Here is a 21,970-nt window from a genome sequence, read left to right on the forward strand (position 1 = left end):
GACAGTTTGTGTCACTAGAAAATTCTTTTGTAAACTTAAATTTTTAAAGGGCTATTTTTTCCTCATCAGACATAGGAGAGGCTTTTTATGAAAAATAAGGTGCTGAGATCCTTATGTGTACCGGGAAAGAGGGACTATCTCCTCCGACACTCACTGCTTTCAAATGATAGATTAAATCAGAAAAGTGTGCCTTTAACTGGAATTATATAATTGGACTAAAAGAAAACATAATGAATAATTATTGGTTGTCAAGTACTTAGTTCGAAAAGATGGGTTATATCACTGAGAGGTTATTTGTTACATGATTAAAGGTGGGATAAACTGATAGATTTCCATCTATAAATTTTTTATGTTTAACACACATCTACATAGGTTAACACTGGATTTACCAAAATGTTTGAGTTTATAAATACATGATCATAAGTGCTTACTGTGTGCCACATCTTATTCTGTGTACCTCCTCCTCAAACCAGTCCTTGGTGGGAGGTGCCATAATTGTTCTTATTTCTGAAATGGGGAAACTGAGGCACAGAGAAGTTAAGTAACTTACCCAAGGTCAAACAGAGGATAGGACTTCATACTTGCAGAGTTCTTTTTGTAGGAAAGACCTATGATTTGGTGATTTACTTATCCTTGTTTTAATTTTTATTGAAGCATAAATGTCGAAAATATTTCCTGCGAAGCTTAAGAATCCCTGATAGTGAACGTGCTCCACACTCGCCATTGACTATAAAGTGAAGAAAAGTATGAGAGAGCCATCTGGTTAAGTCTACGCTTTGAAGACCACCACATCCACCAGAAGATGGATCTGCACCAAAGCACTGCCGTCACTTTCCTTGAGAAATGGTGTTTGGATAAGTCACTCTCTGGCTACAGGAGACATTATAGTGTCAGGAAAAAACTGAAGTTAATTCGAATCGTGGGCCTTTTCATGGGCCTCGTAGCCATTAGCACTGTCTCATTTTCAATCAGTGCCTTTTCTGAGACAGAGATAAAGAGTACGGAAGAGGCCACGGGTGCAAGTGGCCCTCAGGTAGCACACGGTTACCGCCAAAGAACTCTCTTAGATTTAAATGACAAGATTCTGGATTATACTCCACAGCCACCTCTTTCTCAGGAAGGCCAGTCTGAGAACACGACAGATCATGCCCAAGGAGACTACCCAAGAGACATCTTTTCCCTCGAGGAGCGAAGAAAAGGTGCCATCATTCTCCATGTCATTGGAATGATCTACATGTTCATAGCTTTAGCCATCGTCTGTGATGAGTTCTTTGTTCCTTCATTGACTGTCATCACTGAGAAATTGGGCATCTCCGATGATGTGGCTGGAGCCACCTTCATGGCTGCTGGGGGCTCGGCTCCAGAACTTTTTACATCTCTTATAGGGGTATTCATTGCTCACAGCAACGTTGGCATAGGCACAATTGTGGGCTCAGCCGTGTTCAATATCCTTTTCGTTATCGGCATGTGTGCTCTGTTTTCCAGAGAAATCTTAAACCTGACATGGTGGCCGCTCTTTCGGGATGTGTCCTTCTACATTGTTGACTTGATCATGCTGATTATATTTTTCCTGGATAATGTGATCATGTGGTGGGAAAGCTTGCTTCTCTTAACAGCTTATTTTGGCTATGTGGTTTTCATGAAGTTCAACGTCCAAGTAGAAAGATGGGTGAAGCAAATGATAAATCGCAATAAAGTCGTCAAGGTGACAGCGCCAGAGGCCCAAGCAAAGGTTGGTGGTGGTGGTTGTTGATTTAGTATTCTGAACCATTGTCTTTGAGATCTACCACTTTTTTTAATGGGATGGTGTTTGGGACTGTAGAGCATAGCAGATTGCTTTCTGCAAGTTCTGTGATAGCCAGACTGATAACGGCAGTGGGAAAAAGTATTTCTGGGATATTCTTGTGGCTATCTTTTAAATTCTCAAGCCAGTTGCTTCAGAGTAAAATATTTATGAATATAGGTTATGTAAGTGTCCCAGTGCGGACTCAGCAGTTATTTACGTCTGGAAATACGCATAATGGTTTTGTGAGTAATTTACTTTTCATATGAAAATGTGTGTATGTAGCCTAGAAAATTGCAGGCAATTTTTAAAATAGGCACATGACAATGATCAAGAACTATCTCTTTGAACAAAGACGTTTAAGGAAGAAACTTTGTGTAACCAGTACTCTACCTTTAAGTCAACAGCAGGGCCCAGAAGGGCTGGTCATTAGAGTGGTCACAGCTATTTTTCTTGACCCATGCAATAAGCTTCGGACCACTTGGCCAGAAGCTGATCGCGATCCATGAAAGGGAGTCATTGCCCTGCTGTCTACCTCCGTAGCTAGATGGCCCATTTTACATGCTAAGATAAACATGACCCAAAATAACTTCACAGTGGAATTTGAGGGAGTTTTAATGATGAGAGTGGCTGTCCTTCCATTTAGGTGGTGAGCAAAGTGGCATAGGGCTGAGAATAAGTTGATCTACAAAGATGGAAGCTGATTTTTTTCAATAATGGATAAATAATATCAATAATATTTTATGTTAAGTATAGTAATGAAGTTTTTATTTATATCCTAACATTGAAATGTTGTCTCTGAATGTGATTCTAAACAGAAATGGAAATACTTATGCACATTTTTCATGCTGGTGTCTGGGAAAATTCTCATGACTCCAAAAAACAGATGTTGAGTGGAGGGTGAGATATTTTGTCCAAAATGAAAAAACAAATTAATTTAGCATAATTCCTTGATGTTCAGGTTGGATGACCATCTGTCATTTTCTGCAATAGCCAGACATGGAAGGAAAGTGCAGTAAAAACAAAAACACAACAAAAAAAACCCCACCACTATTAATATTCCTATTATTACATGTACAAGAAAAATGTTTTCTACTGTTTTTTTTCTGACATTTCACTCAGTATATGGTTGTTTGTTAGAAACTGTAGTAAAAAAATCATTTAGCAGTAGACATGGCAAGTAAGCATTCAGATGTGAGAACTGAGTATATATCCTTGAGGTCCTCATTGGACCCCTCTCCCTGTTCTCATTTTGTAGCCAAAAGGATGATCTCTCAAGCCTGACTGCTTGTTTGAGTAGTTTGCATTAATAATCTATGTGTTTATTCCAATTAGAGTCCTGAACAATTGCCAAGGGAAAGGCAGATTTTTTTTAGAGGCAAGGAAACGATTTGGTGTCTTATAAATATCCTGGGCACATCCAGGGTAAAAAGTCTTTTTGAGGCCTCAATAGATTTGTGTTTTGTTACACAACAGTGGAACTTCATTAACTTAATCACAGATTCAGCTGAAGGCTATATCGACAGCGTTTATGAAAAAGGAACTGGCAGAGCAATCCAATGGTGCATTTAAGATTGCAGGGGATTTTGTATTCTGATTGGAGGAGCTGGTTTTGCGCATTTGGGAATAACTTTTTAAATACAGTTTACAGGCAGTATTTAATCAATTGTAAACCATTCATTAACGTAGCTCTGGTAATATCTTTACCTACTATAGTTGGTGACTGTCTTGTCATTGTTGATATTTAAAAGTTAGCAGCTGAAGCTGACATTCCTTAACAGTTGTTATCCACATCCATAATTTTGTGCTATGCTTAATCATGTGCATTTTTTAAAAGAAAGCAGATTATATTCATGTCTATTTCTCCTGTTTCTGATTCCACACCCCCCCCCCAAATGAGTCCATTGTATTATTTCCCCTCTTTGCACTACATAGCTTTAATTGATTCCTTTTAATCATCATTTCATTTGGCAGTCAGGAACTAAATTGAACTATAAATTATCATGGGAATAGGATTTTTTTTTTTTAAAACATAGCTATGTCTTGTTTGGTATTCCTCAAAAATGCTAGAACACGTTTTTAGGTGGAACAGTGTGTAATGATGTGTGATTTCCTTCAGGAAATTTCACATTGCCAATTTCACTTTGGAAGTGTTGTTGGAAAAAAATGGTTTTCAGCACTTGGTCTTTGTCCTTTGCCTGATTTCAGAAGCTTAGGGAGGTTTTGCTGCCCAAGCCCTGAACATAAGGTGTCCGAAAGAGGAATGAGTCCTTGAGTAGGGCCATCTAGTTTTTGATTTGCAGAGTTGATTTCTGACTGCATATCCCAACTATACCAACTATCTGATGACATCAGAACACTCAGAAAAGAGACCCTCAAACAAACACAATCTCAATGAAGTCTTCGTAGAGAAGAATGTGATGTAGAAGAATTTAGGAAGCAAAATATGTGTTCATGGTCTTATTTGTATAATTATCGGGCAGGGGAGATTGAGAAACTAGAGGGAACATATTTTAGATATTCTTGTATAAATCATCAGTGGTTCTTGCTAAAAAATCATCAACTCTGCTGGGCTCTTGCTGTTCAACTTCTTTGGAAATGACTTGCTTCAGAGACAAGTTGAAGTTTTGATTTATATCCTAACATTTGAATGTTGTCCAAATCCTAATTTGGTTCCATTACTGATGATCTATGCCATGGGGGCAACTGTAAAGCATGGAAAAATGTGAACTGACATATTTTTCCATAGTGACAGTAGCAGTTTCTCACCTCATTTAATTTTTATATCCTGTGTATGGTTTTTGTTGTTGTTGTTGTTGTTGTTATTACTATTATTTCTGTTAGGGATAATATCCATTTTAGAAAAGTTGTATAGTATCATGACAGGGTAAATAGACCTGAGGCATTGACTCAGGAGAAAAAAAGGTTTTGACCCCAGTGTGTAATCAGTCTTGTGATCTCAGAAAATTACATAAACTCTCTGAGCCTCAGTTTCCTAATTTGGACATGAAAATAACAATGCCAACTTCATGAAATTGGGAAAATTATTAAATGAAGAAATGAATGCTAAGCAGCTAACAGAGTCCTTGGCAAATGTGGGTTGTTCAATAAATGTTAGTTTCTTTCCTTTTGCTTTCTGTTCTTAGATGAAAAGTGAATAAAAATAAGTTATTTTTTTAAGTTTATTTATTTATGGGGGGGTGCGAGGACAAAAAGAGAGGGAGAAAGAGAATCCCAAGCAGAATCCCAGTGCAGAGCCCTATGCAGGGCTCGAACCCACGAGCCATGAGATCATGACCTGAGCCAAAATCAAGAGTTGGACGCTTAACCTACTGAGCCACCCAGGCACCCCATAAGTTATTTTAAATTTAAGAGTTTAACATTTTTTGAAGACTGGCATTCACTCAGGTCATTGTCTCCCTTAGGGGAATATAATATTTGTCATAGTGTGATATTTGTAAGCCCTAGTTTACATATGGTGAAAAATGCAGGCCGGGTATTATCATAAACCCCAAGGAAATCTTCAAATATGTCTATTGTCCTGAAATTTTGTTGTGGTATTTTGCTTGAAATAAGTAGTCCATTATGGGGTTATCTGTGCTTAGCAGAGATTTTTGTTTTAGAGGTATTCTTATTTATAAATGGTTAGGACCTTCTTCTAGAAACCACTCCATAGCTGGTTAGGAATGACTTTGAATCCTGCAAGATGTAAAGCAGTGGAGTCTCAGGACATCCAGAGCATTTTGCGTGCTCCTGGCCTGCCTGCCTCTGAGGTCCCTTGATCTGTTCCGGTGCTAGGCCGTCATTGGCCTAGAAAGCAGCTGTCCATGGTACTTAGCTTCTTCTTAGACTTGGCATTATAATCTGACAGCAACTCAGCCCAGTTCTAATGAAGGGAATGGTCTAAATAAAGATGCCTAAAGCTGGATAGTTGAAGAGTAGGTTATTTAGTAACTTGGGTGTGCTTTACTCCTGAAAAGTGGTTCGTAAATAGAGTTTTTGCAGTTCCAATTGTTATTAATGTTCATTAGAAAAAGGGAATTGAAACGGTACTATAAATATTCCTCACAAGGTGAAGTATTTTTTATAAGATGCTAAACCATGGATGATTTTTATCAATACAAATGTGTAGGTCCAAGATTGATTATAGCACAGAATATATTATATATTCAACCTTGTTTCCCCTCCACACCTACTAAATAAATTGATAAAATTAATGGACAAACTTTACAGAGGTAAGAAAAGATATCCTTATAATAAATAACAGGATAGTATTACTTGGTAGACTTGGAAACCCTCTGTTCTTCTCACAAGAAAGAAAATTTAGGCATTAAAATTCTTAACCGGCCTAGATGTCTGTGAATGTGGTGTGTTTATCTGAGGATACAACATGGTGCTCTTTTTCTTGTTTCGTTTCCTTCTACTTATATAAAAAGCAAACCCTTCAGTTACTGCATGTGATTCAGAGAGTGAAAGGCATTTCGACAGACCCAGAAATCTCAGCAGATTTTAATACACAGAATTCAGATTGCTTTTGGCTTTTCATCCTTGCTGCTCTGATTTCTTCAGCAAGAGAAGACCTAAAGTTTGTGAATCCTGTGAAGACCTAAAGTTTTTGTTGAGAGCAAGGATTTACCACCACTTCCCTTCCTTTCTCTCTTTGCCCTTTATCCCTTTCTTCTCCCACCCCCCACCACCTCTCTTCCCCTTCTCTTTCCTTCTCTGCCTATCTGTCTTTCTCTTTTTGGTAGAACCAGATAATTTGTATTTGAACATTAACAAGGAATGGGATGGTTATGTTAAGCTATTCTTTTGCTGTTGAGGAGGCGAGTACATCTTTAGTGTGGCTTTGACTAGTTTTTTCATTCTTTAATTTCCAATCTTCTTTTGTTTTAAATAAGTCCCTAGTAAGCAGAATATAGCTATGTTTTATTTAATTCAGTTTGACAATCATTATCTTTTAACTAGAAAGTTTAGTTTATTTATGTTGATTGTGTTTACTGTTACATTTGGATTCTTCTCTATGATGCTGTTTTATACTTTCTATTTATTCTGATCTTTCTGTTTCTTTTTATAATTTTTCTTGTCTTTTTTGGAAGAGGGGCATTGAATTTTTTCCTAATTTTTTCCCTTTAATTATATACTCTCTTTCTATTATTTTAGTGTTGCCTATGCATTTTAATATGCATATGATTCACAGTCCATGATTTAATAAGTTCTATCTTTATGTTTTATAACAGCGTTATTGAGGTATAGCCACTTTTTTACCCCTACAAATTAGACATTGTCATTATGCCATCAGTGTTTTTAGGTTTATCTGTGTTTTTACCAGCTTTTTACCTCCTCATTCTTTTTCTCAGTTCAGACCTTTTTTTTTTTTTTCTGTGAGTTTTCCCTCTACTGACATACATTCTTTATAAAAGTTCCTTTAGGAAGAATATATTTAAATAGCAAATGTTTGAATAGCAAATGAAAGATAGTGTGGGTAGAAAATTATTTTTTCATTGTACTTTGAAAATAATAATCTACTGTCTCTAACTTCTGTTTTTTAAAAAATATTTATATATTTATTTTGAGAGAGAGACACAGAGTGAGTGGGGACCAGGGGCAGAGAGAGAATGAGAGAGACTCCCAAGCAGGCTCAAAGCTGTTAGCCCAACTGGGGCTCAATCTCATGAACAGTGAGACCATGACTGGAGCTGATATCTAGAGTCAGACGCTTAACTGACTGAGCCACCCAGATTCCAGTCTGACTTCCGTTTTTGCTGTTGGAAAAAAAAAAAAAAACCCCAAACACTGCCAGTGTAAATGTTGCTTCTTTGTAAGAAATGTGTCTTTTCTTTTTGACCATGTTTAAGGTTTTCTCTTTGTTTTTGATGTTCAGCATTTTCTTTATGCTATGTCAGGTCTTGTTTTCTCACTTATTTATCCCCTATTTGTTATTCACTAGACTTCCTGAATTTGGGGATTAGTGCATTTCACCAATTTTGACTTTACCTCCCTCATTCTTCCTGTAGTCGTCTAGAATTCTGATTAAATAGATATACCATCTCAACCTGTAGGCCATGTCTTATAACTACTAGTCTTTTTCTATCTATTTTCCTCATTCAGCTCATTTCTTTACATCAATCTCCTAGTTTCTAATTTTCTCTTCAATTTTGCCTAATCAGCTCTAAAGCTTATCTGTTAAGTTTTGTTTTTGTTTTTTTTTGTTTTGTTTTGTTTTGAGGGAGAGAGATAGAGCGTGTGCACATGCATGCATGCATGCATGCAAGCCAGAGAGGCCAGAGAGAGCGAGAGCAAGAGAATCCTAAGTAGGCTCCATGCCTAGCACAGAACCCAACAGAGGGCTCAATCTAATGACTGTGAGATCATGACCTGAGTGGAAATCAAGAGTCAGACACTTAACTGACTAAGCCATCCAGGTACCTCTCATCCATTGAGTTTCTAATATCAGTTATATTTTTCATTTCTGAGTTTTCTGCGGCTTTTTCATATCTGTCAGGTTGACTTTCATTATTTCTAGTACTTAATCATTTAATGACTTCTTTTATTTCTTTAGAAATGTTAAATACATTTATATTTCATAATTGATACCCTAGTGACCATATCCTTGCAGGTCTGGCTTTGCTGTTTTATTGATTCTTGATCATGTGGAGTTGCTTTCTTACATATTTAGTGATTTAAAAAAGAAATCTTTGAGGGACGCCTGGGTGGCTCAGTTGGTTGAGCCTCTGACTGGCTCAGGTGATTATCTCCTGGTTTGTGAATTTGAGCCCCATATCGGGCTCACTGCTATCAGTGCAGAGCCCGTTTGGGATTCCCTCTCTCCCTCTATCTCTGCCCTTCTTCCACTTGTACTCTCTGTCTCTCAAAAATAAATAAACATTAAAAAAAGATTGAACTCCTGTTCCTTGGAACTTTACCCTTGAGTAGTCATTGAAACCTCGGTTTTAAGCCTGTTCCTCTAGAGAGGAACAAGCACCTGACAGCACAACCAACCTGAAACCATTCTAGCCTAAATGTTTGACTTCTGTCTACCCAGGTAATGTAAATTCAGACTCCAAACCCATGTGAGTGAGCCAGTGGTAGAAATTCCTAAGAGAGACTTCTTTCTCTCTCTCTTTTTTTCAATATCACTCAAAACCAAGACCAAAATAGGCACATCCTACTCTTTCCCCTTCCTACTCAGGGTTTTTTGTTTTGTTTTGTTTTTCCTTTTCTTTTATTCACCCACTAAGAATTTCACCCCTTCAGCACTCCTGGCTTATTGGGAGGGGAGGTCTCTGAATTACTTCCTCCTTACTAGGCCTTTGTTTGTAGCTTCTAAAAATCTAGTCTTCAGCTGCTGGAGAATGGGAAGTATTGTAAGAGCAAAGCAATACAGACTCCTCTGAACTTGACTTTCTTGGTTCTAAGAAATCCCTGATTCCTCACTAGCATAGGTAGATAATTTTAAAATATATTAAAATATATAATATGCAACCTTTTGGGTTATGATATACTGAGAATGGTTTTGCTGAATATTTAGTCCATTGTATTGCCAGAAAAATGTGTTTCAGACTGTGGGCTTGTCAAAAGATAATGCATGTGACAAATACTGATTCAAAATTTTAATTGAGGGGCACCTGGGTGGCTTAGTTGGTTAAGCGTCCGACTTTCGCTTAGGTCATGATCTCATGGTTCGTGGGTTTGAGCCCCGCGTCGGGCTCTGTGCTGACTGCCAGCTCAGAGCCTGGAGCCTGTTTCAGTCTGTGACTCCCTCTCTCTCTGACCCTCCCCTGCTCACGCTGTCTCTCTCTCTCTCTCCTAGAAATAAATAAAACATTAAAAAAAAAAGAAATTTTAATTGAGTACTGTCAGAGTTTCATGCAGCCTAACCATCATAATAAAGCTTCTCATCAACAAAAATCCTACTAATGGCAAATTTGGAGTCAAATCTAAGAGACAATTTCAACAGAAAGTTATTTGGGGCCACAGTAAAGTTACCTTTTAAATAATATTTTTTACCAGATACTGAAAGTAATATATTCATTGTACAGGATTATAAAAACACATCAAAATATAAAAAAGAAATTTAAAATAGCCTATAATCTCTCCATTGCACTATCCAAAAATAACTCTGCACATGTTTGCATGTATTCTTCCAGACTTTTCTCACCTGCACACATATATACACACGCATATTGATCTATATCTAAGTATTTAAATAAATTGGAATGATATTGGATATGCATAGCCTTAAACTTACATTGGGTATATAACATTTTACTTTTTTATTTAACTTGACTTTTTATGAGCATTTCCTCATGTCATTAGATGTAATTCATTGTTCAGTATTGTAAAATAGAAAGATGTTTTCAAATCTAAATTATTGCAGATATATCACTACTGTAAAAAATGCTACCACAAATAGTATTACACACATATTTCTGATTTCAGAGAAGTAGAAATTCTGGATCAAAGTTTATGAGATTTTTTTTCTAATGTTTATTTTTTGAGAGAGAGAGAGACAGAGCACGAGTGAGGGAGGGGCAGAAGGAGTGGCTGACACAGAGTTTGAAGCCGATTCCAGGCTCTGAGCTGTCAGGACAGAGCCCAAGGCATGGTTCAAACCCATGACCATGAGATCATGACCTGAGCTGAAGTCAGAACCCAAAGTTTATGAGCTTTTTAAAGTTTTGTCTACATTACAACATACTTGGTAGTGTTGGGGCATTATATTTTTAGTGTTTTTATGTTTTCACAGTGAAACAATATTACATTGCTTTTAATCTGTGTTTTTTTAATTAATTGGGGAGTTGAGTCTTGAAAAATATGTTATTGAGAATTAATTTTTTATTTTTAAAAAATTTAAAAACGTTTTTAGAATTTTTTTTTAATTAAAAAAATTTTTTTAATGTTTATTCATTTTTGAGAGAGAAAGAGTGAGCATGAGCAGGGGAGGAGGAGAGAGAGAGGGAGACACAGAGTCAGAAGCAGGCTCCAGGCTCTGAGCCCAATGCAGGGCTTGAAGTCACAAACTGCGAGATCATGACCTGAGCTGAGTTGAGACGCTCATCTAAATGAGCCACTCACGTGCCCCTAGAATTTTTTAAAAATATTTACTTTGAGAGAGAGAGAGCACGCACATGCACATGTGAGCAGGAGAGAAGCAGAGATAGAGAATCCCGAGCAGGTTCCGTACAGTTAACACAGAGCCAGCGCAGTGTGGGGCTTTGTCTCACAAACCATGAGATCACAACCTGAGCCCAAATCAAGAATCAGACACTTAACTGATGGAGCTACCCAGGAGCCCCAAGAATTAACTTTTTTATATTTTATTTTTATTTTTTTTATTTTTATTTTTTTTTCAAATAGTTTATTGTCAAATTAGTTTCCACATAACACTCAGTGCTCATCCCCACAAGTGTCCTCCTCCATGCCCATCCCCCCTCCCCCCCCACATCCATCAGTCCTCAGTTTTTGTCAGCATTCAAGAGTCTCTCATGGTTTGCCTCTCTCCCTTTCCCCCACCATTTCCGCCCTTCTTCTCCCCCTTGTTCCTCCGTCAAGTTCCTCCTAATCCTCCTATATGTGCAAATGTATGATATTTGTCCTTCTCTGCCTGACTTATTTCACTCAGCATAACACCCTCAAGGTCCATCCATGTTGCTACACATGGCCAGATTTCATTGTTTCTCATTGCCATGTAGTATTCCATGGTATAGATAAACCACATCTTCTTGATCCATTCGTCCGTTGATGGACACTTAGGCTCTTTCCATGTTTTAGCTATTGTGGAGAGTGCTGCTATGAACATTGGGGTACATGTGCTCCTATGCCTCAGCATTTCTGTATCCCTTGGGTAAAGGAATTAACTTTTTAAAAATAACTTGTGTTTGCTGGGGTACTTTGTGTCATTTTTAAGGTTTTCTATGATGTCTCAAAGGTCTCTTATAAGTATATGTTGAGAATCACTAACGTTAGCTTTTCTCCACAATATCCACACCTAAATAAAGCCAGGAGGTTTTTGTGTTTTTTGTTTAAAAAAAAAAAAAGAATTATTTTGAAGAAGGAGGCTTTGGAGCTCAGGAGTTGGAAGATGAGCTTCCCAGAACTGGAACGCGCCCCTAGCCATGTGATCTACGGGATCTTAAGACCTCCATTTTTTCATCTGGAAAGTGGGAGACTTGACTTAGTTGACCTAGAAGGTTGCTTTCAGCTTGTCATTTCTGTCCTTGGAAGCTCTAGTATAGACTATGTGGTGTACTATAACCATGTCAAAGTAATAACCCATTACATTTACCTAAAACAGAAGACCAGATTCTAACTATCCTTATCACCAAACTGTATTCCTAAATTGGCTTACCTGCAGCGTTTTCACACAAGTGGTTTACTGGCTTGGCTAGGCAGTAACTTTTGCATGGGCATCTTGTGAGAGGTGGTTCCTCCAGACGGGACAATAACTTGCATGGGAGAAAGTCCTTTAAAGTTTACTGTGGGATTCTCGACGTGCTCAGCATTTGTGGCTTCTGGCAGGGAAAACCCACCTTGGCAGCTACATGTGCATCCCTAGAATCCTGGTCTATCCACAGGCGAGAGAAGAGAGAGGTCTGCAAAGTGGGCATGTGCTTAATGCCAGGTCCTTATTACATCAGCATTCTGAAATCCAGATCATCTCCACCTGCACATCAAGAACCAGAGGGTCAGAAAACATAAGTGATTGCCTGAGGTCCTGATTTAGTGGTATTAAACTGCATTTGAACTTGGGGCTGACTCCTAAATGCCTGGTCGTCCTTCTAGTGCTTTTCACTGGACAGTTGGGAATAAAGACAAAGCAAACCTCCAAATTAGATTCATATTTCATATTAGACTCTCTTGAGTCAGTGACTTTCAAGTATTTTTACTATGACTCCCACAAAGAAATATATTTTACATTCTGACCCACTGTTATGCAATGCATGCATGCACACATACGTTTTTTATTAAAAAAATTTTTAATGTTTATTTTTGAGAGAGAGCACAAGCGGGGGAGGGCAGAGAGACAGACAGATGCGGATTCCACAGCAGGCTCTAGTCTCTGAGCTATCAGCACAGAGCCTGACAAAGGGCCCAAACTCATGAACCATGAGATCATGACCTGAACTGAAGTCAAATGCTTAACCGACTGAGCCACCCAGGCGCCCCTGTGCATGCTTATATTGACTTCTAGAAATCTAAGTGTGATGCACTTTTTATTCTTCAGTTTTCTATGCTGTCAAAAATACCAACCTTCTAAAATAATTTCATAAGCCACCAATGAGTTGGGACCTGAGATTAAAAAATAGTATCGTGTTAAGAAATGTCTTTTTTCGGGGCACCTGGGTGGCTCGGTTGGTTGAGTGTCTGACTTCGGCTCAGGTCATGATCTCGCAGTTCGTGGGTTCAGGCCCCATGTTGGGCTCTGTGCTGACAGCCAGCTCAGAGCCTGGAGCCTGTTTCAGATCCTGTATCTCCCTCTCTCTCTGACCCTCCCCTGCTCACACTGTCTCCCTCTCTCTCAGAAATAAATAAAAAACATTAAAAGAAAAAAAAGAGAGAGATGTCTTTTTTCTCCTCTTCCTCTTAGCAGGGCTGCCCTGCAAAACTGTGCTAGTTTACTGCACGAGGGCATCTTTCTGATCTCAAGGGGATGAATAGGGACAGACATTCAGATCTCACTCTCCTGGACAAGCTGTGTGTTTTGCTGTGGGACTGTGGCTGCCCAGAGGAGGAGGTGCCTTTTCTCCATTCAACTAAGGTGCCCTTTTGGCTGGTGGTGATCCTCAACTTTTCCTTTTAATAATTGACTGTTTAGCATTTCAGAGTCATGGTTCCACAGGAATGATTATGTGCATGTAAATCTATGCTGACTTTTTCTTTCTCTCTCTCTCTCTGTTTCTGTCTTTCTTTCATTTTGAGAGAGAGAGTACACATGCAAGTGGGAGAGGGGCAGAGAGCAAAGGAAAGAAAATCCCAAGCCGACTCTGCACTGTCAGTGCAGAAATGTGAGATCATGACCTGAGCCAAAACCAAGAATTGGATGCTTAAGGGACTGAGCCACCCAGGTGCCCCAGTCCATGTTGATTTTCATGATGGGGACTGTTGCAGCCATTTAGAGCTGGCTCCATTATCTCAGCTTCCTCCCCAAGCCCACACGCTGTCCATGCCCAGTTGGGTAACTGACCCTCTGACCAATGCAGATTTCTGCAGAGTCCTAAGATGCGAGCACATACCAAGCTATGTCTTGCTCTGTGGGTCTGACATAGACTGATTGCAGGGTAAGGAAGGTGCAGATCAAAGCATGATATGTTCCCCGAGCCTCAGCTCATCCTTGTTTCCCAAATGAGCTTGTCATCAAGTGGAAAAGAAATGCAGAGGAAACAGGGAGATGAAATCAGAGGAAAGCAGAACCTTGGCTGGAAGACCAAAGCTGCATTTCAATTAGGTTGGTATCCTTTTTTCAAAGGCTGGATTTGTAAACCAAATGATACAGACATGGTTCTCATGCTGGTCAAAACTGGTGAGTTTGGAAAAGGTCTGGGCACCAGGCCATAAGTAGTACCATGCTTCCAGCTTTAACGGATGCACCCAGTATCTGCATTCTCATGTACCAAGCCCGGAGAGATGATGTCCTCTTCATCCCACACAGTGGTCTTCTAACCCTGGTCCTGGCACTTTGCCCCAAGCATCACCCTTTTGACAATAAAGAAATTAGCTTATCTCCTAGGTGCCCACCTTCTCTCATAACTGTGCTTCTCTGTTAATGGGAAAGAAACAAGTATGTGCCTGTATGTGCCTGTAATTAAGGACTGGCCAATAGAAGAGGTGGTCAGATAATGAAGCCTTGAACTTGCCTTCTTCAAAATGCTTTTCCTTTTTTTTTTTTTTTTAAATGTTTTTCCAATTAAGGAACCCAATTAAAGGGGATTAGTTCCTTTGGAGGCGTAATGAAGGCTTCCTTACCCATCTGTAGGACCTTCCTGGGAAGTAGCAGCCAAGTGCCTGGTACACTGTAACCTTCTCTTTTCCTGTTTGATGGACATTGAGCTGGGCAAGTAGGTTGCGGGTAGAAATACAGGTTTCACCTTTAGCAGCCCTATTCCTCCCACTTCAACCTGTCCTCTGTTGCCCTAACCTCGCAAGTAGGCTGAGTGGGTTTTCTTTTTCCATGTCACATGATAGCAATTAAATGCATGTTGAATAGCTAAAACATGGAAAGGGCCTAAGTGTCCATCAACAGACGAATGGATCAAGAAGATGTGGTTTATCTATACCATGGAATACTACATGGCAATGAGAAACAATGAAATCTGGCCATGTGTAGCAAAATGGATGGACCTTGAGAGTGTTATGCTGAGCGAAATAGGTCAGACAGAGAAGGACAAATATCATATGTTTGCACATATAGATGGATTAGGAGGAACTTGACGGAGGAACAAGGGGGAGAAGAAGGGCGGAAATGGTGGGGGAAAGGGAGAGAGGCAAACCATGAGAGACTCTTGAATGCTGACAAAAACTGAGGACTGATGGATGTGGGGGGGGGAGGGGGGGATGGGCATGGAGGAGGGCACTTGTGGGGATGAGAACTGGGTGTTACGTGGAAACTAATTTGACAATAAACTATTTGTAAAAAAAAAAAAATGCATGTTGAACCACTTCTATTATTTTAGACCTGTGGTGGGCCCTGAGTATTAGTGTTTTCCAGTGACTTGTGACTTGGATTTCTGAGAGGAAGTATGATAATTAAGGTTTAACACAATAGAATTATTATTTAAGCCAGAGATAGACTATGACCCTCCTGGCTGTATGATCTTGGGCAAGTTACTTAACCTCTCTTGAGTTAACATTTGCTTATCCATAAATTCAGAAAAAAAAATAGAATTTTCCTCATAGAGAGGCTGTGGCTTTTCATGAGATTGCACAGGAAAAGTACTTAGCCGAGTATGGCCCCAGCTGCCTACCCAAAGACGCAGTTCACACCTGGTCTCTTTTCCTCTGAGTCCCTTCCCTGTGCTCCTACCTTGCTGTCCCTAAGTCCTATGTCTCTAACCCCCTCATGTTCTCCTGTCATTCCAGGACCGTGCCTTGCTACCTAGCCTCTCTTTGCCATGCCTCCCATGCAGTCATGTGAAGGTGCAGTTGCCCCAGCTAATCCCTAACTAATAGTCAAATCCTCAGTGTTCGGACTTGAACCTGCTTTCCCTCTGTTCTTACAGAGGATTAAGAGACAGGCAGTTTCCCTGTTTATGAAACAGAACCTCACTCAGCTGTGAAATTCTCCTGAGCCCTTCCCGTCATCACCCTATAAATGAGTTTGCTCTATTCTTATGTGCATCATCAATATTTAATCTTAGCTGGTCAGATCTCTGTCCCATCATGGCTATACCTTACGTTGGTTTGTCAGCATCTGTGTTTTCTGCCTTAGATTCAGTCACCGCCCAGGACTTGTGGACTAACCAATCCCATTTGCAGTATGTGTTGTCTGGCTCATAGGTACAAGTGAGAAGGGAACTTAATGCTCTTTGTGATATCGTTAATGGTGGGAATGAGTGTTCATGATAAAAAGTCTGGGCCTGAAAAAAAATTCCTAACATGTAATGACTTATGTTTTAAAGTCAAGCGGCAGACAACACATTACAACCTTAAAATATAAGAATCACTAGAAATTCTCCAGTCCTCTCAGGTTGCAAGTGTGGGTATCAGGGCAGGTAAGGGTCCCTGGTTCTAAAACTCAGATCACTCCAGCCATGGCTTTAATAAGCTTTTCTTGAGATATCATTTATTTCCCATAGAATTTACCCTAAGTGTACAATTCAGTGGTTTTCAGTATATTCACAGAGTTGTAAAACCATCACCACTATCTACTTTTAGAACATCTTATCACCCCCAAAAAGAAACCCTCCCCTTTTTTCTCTTCCTGCAGCCCCCAGTAGCCACCAACCTACTTTCTGTTGCTATAGATTTGTCTGTTCTGGACGTTTGATATAAATGGAATTTATATGAATGGAATCACAAGATATGTGGCCTTTTGTGTCTGACTTCTTTAACTCAGCATAATGTTTTTGAAGTTCATCCATGTTGTAACCTCTTTATGGCCAAATATTCCCCTGTATAGCTATATTACATTTTATTTATCCATTCATCAGTTTATGGACATCAATAGTATTTCCATTTGGGGTACCATTATGAATAATGTTGCTATGAGCATTTGCTTACACATTTTGTGTGGATATATTTTTTCAGTTCTCCTCCATATATACATGTGAGTGGAATTGCAGGTCATGTTAACTCTATGTTTAACATTTTGAGGATCTGCTAAACTGTTTGCCAAAGCAGCTACACCATTTTGCATTCCTACCAGCCATGTATGTTCTGATTTGTTTTTGCTAACGTTTATTATATGTCTTTTTGATTATACCCATCCTAGTGGATGTGAAATCGTATCTCATTTTGGTTTTGATTTGCATTTCCTTGAAAGATGGTGATGCTGTACATCTTTTCATGAGCTTATCGGCCATTTGTGTATATTTTTCTGAAGAAATGTCTATTCAGATATTTTACCCATTTTAAAATTGGGTTATTTGCCTTATTATTGAGTGTAAGAGTTCTATATACATTCTGGATACAAGTCCCTTACCATTCTGGATACAAGGGTTATTTGCTTTATTGTTGAGTGTAGGAGTTCTTTATACATTCTGGATACAGGTCCCTTACCATGTATATGGTTTGCAAATATTTTCCCCTGTTGTGGGGGTTGTGAAGGAATGTGTTCCATATGTGGGGCAGCTCCTAGACTGAGATCCCTTGGGTCTCTAAGCTGTTCTAGGCATGCTTATATGTAGAGTGATTTAGGACCCTTGGGTCCAACCCTAAAGCTGCCTCTTCGCTGGAGCTGGTCTTGAGAAACAGTTGACCCCCTCAAAGCTGAGGACTGGAGGAGGATTCAGGGCTTGTGTGGGGTCCAAGACTTCCTGATTATGGAGATCAAGGGAACATGAATCTGCTTGAACATGTGTATTTGTTGTCTGCTGGCCGCATCATCCCTCTGTACCGAGTCCTGACTCTTCTCTGTGTTATCTAAGAGAGCTTGTCATCAGATCCCCTTCCCAACATCTCACCCAGAAGCCCTGTCGGAAAGCAGTTAGGCCATAGGCCTTCACTTTCAGATGTGGACCTGGCTCATTTTGTCATCAGGACCTTGGCACTTAGCTTTATGTACGTATGTGGGCTGGTCCTGCCCACTTACCCCTTCTCCCCCAATCTAAACCTTCCTACTCCAGACTCTAGGAATATTTGCCTTCATCTTAAACAAAGCTAAGTGTAGGGAAAGCATATAGTAAATAATAACAATACAGTAATGATCTACTCCATCATTGTCTGGCTTGAACAGTAATTGCACAAACCCGATTAATGAGCATGCTCTGAGAGTAAAGAGAACTTATCCATGCAGTCACACTTTGTACAAAAACGCACATTTGTTTCAGAGCTCCAGTGGTTTGCAGGGGACTTGGGAAACATCTCTTTTCTTGCTTCTTGCTTGCTCCAGCCACAAAGCGAATGGTGGCATGGTGGCTGGAGCTTTGTAGCCCCAAACAAGAGGCTGATTTATTTAAACAGGTTCGGATGTGCCAGGATGCTTGTTTGATGCTCATTTTGAAGGGCCGTAACAAATCTGTTATTTTCTGCTGTCTTTTATTTTAAGTCCAATTAAGTGGATTGCTACAAATAGCTCTGACCTTGAAAGTCAAAGTGAAGGTGAGATGTGAGCACAGGCTTAGGAAGCATATGTTGGGGCATGTTAATGCTCTGCAAGTCATACACACTTAAGGAAAATAAAAAGAACAGGACAAGATAATGTTGTGCTTTGAGAGGAAGGACTTGAATGCCCTGGGAAATAGCACCACATGCTTCACTGGTGGATCATCACAAACTGTGCTAAAAATTAATCCAACTCTGTCTCACTTCATTGTGGCTCTGGGAGACAAGCCCCAAATGAGTAGTCATGTCAGTGACGTTCAGCACATAGTCACCTTGGACCGATGTGTCTGCTGTATGCCACTACTGAGCAATGCTCTCAGCAGCCCCAGTACATGATTTTTATTATTTATTTGTAGTAAAACAGGGTTTAGAGTACCATACAACCATTTCAGTTCAGTTTTGTGTGAATGTAGATCACAGGAAGAATCTTGTATAGTTGAAAACTTGTTTTAAAAATAATCACAGCATGGGGCTTCTTATGAAGATTCTTAAAGTCCTAGAGTTGGGTTATAGAGGTTTAAAGAGGTTTTTAAAAACCATCTTTACAAAAGTAATATTACAGGAGTGCCTGGGTGCCTCAGTGGGTTAAGCGTCTGACTTTGGCTCAGGTCATGATCTCACAGTTTGTGAGTTGGAGCCCCACATCAGGTTCTGTGCTCACAGCTCAGAGCCTAGAGCCTGCTTTGGATACTGTGTCTCCCTTTCTCTCTCTGCCTCTCCCCCACTCATACGCCGTCTCTTTCTCAAAAATAAATAAACATTAAAAAATTTAAAAAATATATTACGTATGTGGTAGTGTGCTGTGAGCTGCTCTTTGCTCTTCTTAACATTAACCTCACAAGTCCTGGGGGGAAATGCTTGTTCAAGAATTTTGCTGAATGGTTGTCATTAAGATTTAGTTTCTGTGTACTGACTTTTAAATATTTTTGTGTGTTCCTACTATGTCATTAAATGCTCCAGCATTTCATGAGTTACATATGTGTTTATCTGTCCCCCATTTTCTACATCAAGAAATGGGAGCAGATGATTTTTCCCTTGTCTTGTGGGACAGTGTGATAATTAACAAGGTTATAGGTTGGGGCGCCCGGGTGGCTTAGTTGGTGAAGCGTCCGACTTTCGCTCAGGTCATGATCTCGCGGTTCGTGGGTTCAAGCCCCGCGTCGGGCTCTGTGCTGACTGCCAGCTCAGAGCCTGGAGCCTGTTTCAGAGTCTGNGTGCTGACTGCCAGCTCAGAGCCTGGAGCCTGTTTCAGAGTCTGTCACTCCCTCTCTCTCTGACCCTCCCCTGCTCATGCTGTCTCTCTCTCTCCTAGAAATAAAATAAATAAAACATTAAAAAAAAAAACAAAAAAACCCACAAGGTTATAGGAATGTATCACTCTCTGAGCCTGCACATGAACGACACTACAGACATGAAGAGACAATGACAAGCACTAAATGGGAATGGGGCATGGGACCAGAATGATTTCAAGCACATTTTCATGTAGGAGACACATAGTCTTTACAGAGAGGATCACTCTAATGTGAATGTCCTGAGAAAAATGTTCCTGCAGTCATCCTGAGAGATTCATAAGCCACTCTGGCCCTCTGTATTTGTGTATGATTGTAATCGCATAAACTTCCATTTTTCTGAAAGTCGTATGTCCAGGTGGTCAGAGCAGAACCAAGATCCAAAGTTGAGAGGACTTTTGAGAGCCAAATAGATGGCCAAAGATCAATGGTCTAAATTCAGGTGCTTAATCCTACAATCACTCCTTAAGACTCTTTGTAAGACTGTTTATGTGTTTTCTCAGATACAAAATTCAAATAAGTTGCCTGCCTCCCCATCCCATAAAGAAATTGGAAGCAACTGATGTGGTTTCCAACGGGTTGAGCTCTGTGTCAAGGGAGACTCCTCCTCCTTCTGTATACACAGTCAGCCCTGCTACCGGCCTATTGAAGTAGATTTTAAAAGGCTCACTGCTCTGAGTAGACCAATTAGAAAAGGCACAACCCTGCTCCCTCCCCCAAGTATAGACAGCTCTGTAGGTGCGGGACATGATAAGCTGAAGGCGTCTTCATGCAAAGAGAAAGATGCCATCTCCTCAAGATGGGTGAATGCCGTGCCCACCAGGACTCATGTCTTGGCATGGAACACAGGCTCTGCTCACCCCTCAGCCATACACCTCAGGGAGGTGCACACATACAAGGTCGTACATATCCGCAGATACAGATCACATCAGCAAGACAGCCAATGGCAACAAGACTCTGAAGAACTATAAGACCACATAAAAACATATCTGTCTGGGGTAACCATACGTTCAAAACAAAGTACTTCACCTTTTTATGGCACTACTGGGCATGAAAGTCATGTAATAAGGTTGATAATACAGACAAATACATTGAGAGAGTCTGAATCATGTTTAGTGTACTTTGTACTAGGCATAGTGGAACGGTTGAGACAGGCCAGAGAGTGAGAGCTGAGTGAGCTACATGTTTGTGTAATTGGTGCCATGATCTGGTTGGTTGGGTGATATGGTGGCCTGGCCAGGGTGGTAAAGGCAGAGGCAGTGAGAAGTGACCAAATTCTTGATTTATCTTGAAGGTAGAGCCCATAGCGTTTGCTGATAGGTTAGGTACAGGGTGTGATAGAAAGAGAGAAATGTACGGTGATGCCAAGATTTTAGGCCTGATTAAAGGGAAGAGTGGAATTGCCATTAACTGAGATTGGGAAGACTTCAGGAGGAGCACATTTCAGGTGGAAGATAGGAGTTCAATCTGAGGTTTAAGTTGGAGATCTAAATCGTTAAGTTTAACATATAAATGGGGATGTCAAAGTAGGCGATTAGAGGTGCATCTGGAATTCAGACTAGAAAATACAAGTTAAGAAATCCTGAGACTCTAGGTAGTATGTAATGCCATGGGACTAAATAAAATCGCCCGGGAGTGAGGGTAGATGAAGAAGTGAAGAGGTCAAAGGCCTGAGTCCTGCGGTGTATAGCATGGTGATGGAAGGAAAATGAGGAACCAGACGAAGAACAGGACAAGGGGCAGTCACGGAAGAAAGAAGGACACCTGGAGAAAGAGAAAGCTACATGAAGGAAGGATCTCAAAAAGGGTGGTTATGTCAAGTGGTGACCAAGTAGAATGAGGACAGAGAATGGGGTATCATATTTAGCAGTGAGGAGGTCTGGTGGCCACCACTGTGGTGGAGGGGGAGGGGCTCAAAGCCTGGTAATGCACCTTTGGGAAATGGGAGGATGGAATTAGAGATGAGTGTAAGGGGAAACAAAGAGGTGGGGAATGAGCTGGGAGAAAGGTAGGGTCAAGAGATTTTTTCACGTGGGAAAAATCCTAGCACATGTGTGTAGTAATGGGAGTGACGCAGGAAAGTGGAAAGATTCAATGAAGTAAAGGGGGGAGAATTGCGGGAGCAGTGCACCCTTGA

At 40.2% G+C, this 21,970-nt stretch overlaps 1 protein-coding gene across 2 annotated transcripts in view; it reads left to right on the forward strand.

Moving 5' to 3' along the window:
* The first annotated feature begins 738 nt into the window (after positions 1-738).
* SLC24A2 (solute carrier family 24 member 2) overlaps positions 739-21,970 on the forward strand; it is a 251,499-nt gene continuing 230,267 nt past the window's right edge. For both annotated transcript variants that reach the window (XM_039244429.1, XM_039244428.1), the window contains exon 1: positions 739-1,732. In XM_039244429.1, the coding sequence (XP_039100360.1) occupies positions 803-1,732 (930 nt within the window). In that variant the 5' untranslated portion in view covers positions 739-802. The remainder of the gene's footprint in view (positions 1,733-21,970) is intronic.

The sequence above is a fragment of the Hyaena hyaena genome, unplaced genomic scaffold (assembly GCF_003009895.1).
Source record: "Hyaena hyaena isolate Hyena2069 unplaced genomic scaffold, ASM300989v1 scaffold_240, whole genome shotgun sequence".
Classification (NCBI taxonomy): domain Eukaryota; kingdom Metazoa; phylum Chordata; class Mammalia; order Carnivora; family Hyaenidae; genus Hyaena; species Hyaena hyaena.